Raw genomic sequence first — 4,478 nt, forward strand, 5'->3', positions numbered from 1 at the left:
GAAGGATTGTGAAACGAGCTGGTGATTGGTCGAATCTCTTCTTGGCTGTCGAGGGTAGACACCGAACTCGCCTCTCTCTCTCTCTCTTTCTCTTTCTCTCTGTCTATCTCGCTCTTACTCGGTAACAGAGTAAGCTAGATCCTCTCTCGTAGTCGAGTGAACGCGTCCGTATCAGGAGTATCAGAGGGGATCCCGTAGGCGTGGCAGGATTACGACGTTCCCAGCGAGAGGCGTGGCAGGAGAGTGAGTGAGAGAGCGAGTGAGCGAGTGAGAGAAAGAGAGAGAGAGAGAGAGAGAGAGAGAGAGAATGATAGAGAGAGGGGAGTAGAAAAGTAGGGGAAGGCTTTTTCGGCGGACACGCGGTCAGCCACGATGTCACTTTGCAACGCGACGCCAAGCTAATAGCTTCTGTTCCTTCCACCTTTCGTTTCGAGTAGGAAGGATTTATCCTCCGTTGTGTTTTCGGGTCATGGTACGAGTCGTGAGATGGAAGGACTTTGGTAGACGATCGAATCAGTGCATTTTCGTCTAATAGATTTCTCCTTGGGTCTTATTTGTTTTCCAAAATTTTTTTCTTCCCCCTCTCCTCTTTTTCTTTTTCCTTCTTTTCCTTTTCGACGAATTAATTGATAGTAATCTTATCAGTGTGCGGATTAAGATTAAATAGAGATAGATTTAGAGAAGGATTAAGAGAGAGAGAGAGAGAGAGAGAGAGAGAGAATGCGTTAAAATTTTGTCAAGTAAAGAATATGGCAGCGATGCATTACAACGCTCAAGTCGTGTCCGAGGATTTGCATCAACATCCGAGACATCTTTACGGAATACAACAGAGACTTCAAGATCCAGGATCTTCTCCCAGATCGGAAGAAGCGAGATCCCCGATCGAATCTAGAGTAAGATCGCCCGAGGAGATTCGTTTCGTTAATACGAGATCACCGGATATAGAGGATAGAACGCAAACAGTTAGATATCAAGAGGAATTATGTGGGAAACGATACACGAAGGAACATCCCAGTCAGAATTTCTTTCAGGGAGAAGAGAGTAATAACGTTACGCCGAGGAAGTGTTTCGCAGATGACATGGTCAACGTCGTTACGGTTAACAATCGTTGTAGAGAATCGGGAACGTCGCCCGGTAGGACTACGTCGCCCCAAGGATATACATTGAACTCACCGGGACAACAAAATAATTCTGGTAAAACGTCATTCTGCATCGACGCGTTGCTTGGCCGTGCTACTCACGGAAAACAGAACAACGACAACGACGATCAGGATCGACAGAAATTCTTTACGAGGGTTCACAACGTTCAGGAGTCATTGAATTTGATCAACAACGTTCAATCCCAGGAACGTGAGTCGCCGTGTTCGGTAAGACGTAGCGACGATCAAAGAACCGGATCCCTTGGTAATCCTTTAAATCCGTTCGTTCAACACACGAGATCTATAACACCGACGGCCATCGTCGACACTTCGCACGACACCGGCCAAACGGCACGGGAGAATTTTCTAACTGGTATACACGGTGATACGAACGTACAGATACCACGTGGTACGACGATCGGTACGGTATATAGAAACGATCGTTTGGATAATGTCGAGGACGACGTATCGGTAGACGTCGATCCTAACAGGACAACGGGCAGTACCAGTCCTGGTAGCAACGCTAGTCGTAGCCCTGCATCGAGTCCACCGATATCACCTGGCTCCGAGGAGATTACGAGTAACGGTGTCATTGGACATCAAGGTCTACCAACCGGACCATACGCCGTCGGTACAGGTACAGTGGTCAGACAGAATCAAGGACTCTTGTTACATCCTGGAGGACCTCTCATTCATCCCGGGGGATTGTACTATCATCCAGCCGGTGGTAGCGCTTTTCACTCGATACACAAGGAGGGTCAACCGGTGGGACATCCTCAATCGGCCGGCCCACATCCTCAACAACATCACATTCATCAACTTCAACTCGAGTGGTTAGCCAGAACTGGAATGTTATATCCCAGATTACCCGCCGACTTAGCCGGTAAGTTCTTCTATCGAATTTTGCCCTCCTTTTTTTTTGGTCTCTTTCTCTCTCTTTCTTTCTTTCTTCTTCTTCTTTTTTTTACATCATCGTCCCAAAACGCTCATCAATTTTCGTGTTTCGTGATAAGTATCTCGAACAGCATTGTATTATATCGTTCTCGATACAACTATTGTTAATCGTTATAAGTGTTATCGTTATAGTAATACTCTTTGATCAATGCCAAGAGTTTTATCTTTCAGTCCGTTGTAAAAGAACATCTAAGTACGTTAAAAACAATCTCATCGTAGAAATGAAAAGAAAAGAAAAGCAAAAAGAAGAAAGACAGACAGAAAGAAAGAAAGAAAGAAAGAAAGAAAGAAAGAAAGAAAGAAAGAAAGAAGAAAGAATGAAAGAAAGAGAAAGAAAATATTTTTGAAACTCGAAACGATAAATTTATTCGATTCGATTCGATTCGATTCGATTAGCTAACGATCGAATATGAAAGTTATATAAATCACCATTCTTTCTTACTTGTCGAGGATTAAAAAGTTTATCGGTATCTAATGTTTTACATTCTCTTTACTATCGTAATTACGTATCATCGATCGCGAATCATTTAACAATTGAGATCTTATTATTGAGGATTTTAGAGATTCGATTATACGATAGGTACTACCTACTGGTATTTAATCGATTATTATATATTATTATCATCAATATGAATCGGCTCGTTTTGTCACTATTCATTTGGAAAAATGATTTCCAATAATCTTTATTCTGACGCGGCGGAAGATAAGAAATCGACGTTCATGGTCTTACATTTCCCCCTATCTTACGTTACCCCACCATCCACCCACACATTCACCCTTCGCAGTTCCGCCTCCGATTTGTTTCGAAAAAAAAAAGAAAAAAAAAACTATAGGCAGGTACCTAAACAGGAAATAAATAAAATCGAAGGGAGTGGTGAAGATTTGCATTTCGACCCTCGTGAAAAAGAGAGAGAGAGAGAGAGAGAATAAAATTGAACTCGTGTACGTCCCTATTTGGTACATAATACTACTAGTCCTTCGAAAATCATTCTCTTGTTTCTTTGTCGAAAAAGAGCAAATTCGAGATTCTCTTTTCTCTCCCTCTCTCTCTCTCTCTCTTTCTCTCTCTCTACGCAATCTTTCCGATAAATTAATGATTTGATAATAATTTGCGAAGAAATCGAATACACACGATAACGGTCGTTAAAGCCGATAACGATCCTCATAAATCGTGTCTCACTAAGCTGTCATTGATGCGCGTACCCTGCCGATCCCAGAAAAGAGATATATACCTACCTACACCGATTGCTATCCTATCTGGCGTTAGGATCGACGACAAATATCATCGTGTACGCACACAAACACACACAGGTGCACATACACACACTCATATAATCGCACACACGCCCATACGCACGTATACACGAATGTATACTAACTAACGCGTCGAGTATTAATGTTGTTTTCTTTTTCTTTCTTTCTTTTTTTTTTTTTTTTTGATACCGATATAAGCGAAAAATTATTTTTATTTATTCTAACATTTTTTAGATATAGATATAGATATTAATTCGATGTATTGATTTAATAATACATACATATATATATATATATCTTGTTGTTATCATTAATAATTTTCATATTATAAAAAAATTAACGGGGTTGTATCAGAATATGAAGTTTTTGTAGAAAAGTATTGAAATTTTCATTATTTCAAATATTAATGATCGAGTATGGTATAGTGAAGCAATATTTTCTATCGAAAATTATTCTATAGTAATTATCAGATTACCTCAGTTGAGGGAAATACTGGATTATTGGTGAATCATTTAGATTACTGGATTGTTAATGAATCATTTGAATCATTATATTTTATTAAAGATTGGCTGATAATAATTATTTCACAGTAATTAAAATTACTATATTACTATAGTTACTGATAAAAAGTTGTCCTCTTTTTTTCTTTTTCTTTTTTTATCGAGAAGACGAAACGATATCCAATGAGTGAAGTGGATGTCGAAATTTTTTTTTTTTTTTTTTTTTGAATAATAATATTCTACGTGACAACTTACTTTTAGATGATACAGTAGATACACTTTATAAAAAATTTGCTACATTAGTTATTTCTAAACGATTAGAATTAACGAACAGACGTTGACTATAGTAATGATGTTCGAATATGAGCGATTGTTTTTGAAAAAAAAGGAAGAAAAAAAAAAAAAAAAAAAAAAGATAGGAGAAAAGAACAATACATTTCATTATGAAAAAATTTGTCGACTTAATATCTATTTATTGGCAAAGCGAATAATTTCTAACAGCTTATAAAACGTTATCGTTGTCCATCGACAATGTCAATCGACTCATCGACGTGAACGAGACGATATATTATATTAGCACTCGAACGGCTATTACAAGCTATTAATTCGAAAGTGAGACAACGTCGAAAGA

General features: G+C 38.6%; 1 protein-coding gene across 1 annotated transcript in view; it reads left to right on the plus strand.

Moving 5' to 3' along the window:
• Positions 1-301: 301 nt before the first annotated feature.
• Positions 302-4,478, plus strand: part of LOC127073119 (uncharacterized) — a 21,273-nt gene continuing 17,096 nt past the window's right edge. The window contains exon 1 of the mRNA XM_051014218.1: positions 302-2,022. Within this exon, the coding sequence (XP_050870175.1) occupies positions 750-2,022 (1,273 nt within the window). The 5' untranslated portion in view covers positions 302-749. The remainder of the gene's footprint in view (positions 2,023-4,478) is intronic.

This window comes from Vespula vulgaris, chromosome 2 (assembly GCF_905475345.1).
Source record: "Vespula vulgaris chromosome 2, iyVesVulg1.1, whole genome shotgun sequence".
Taxonomy (NCBI): domain Eukaryota; kingdom Metazoa; phylum Arthropoda; class Insecta; order Hymenoptera; family Vespidae; genus Vespula; species Vespula vulgaris.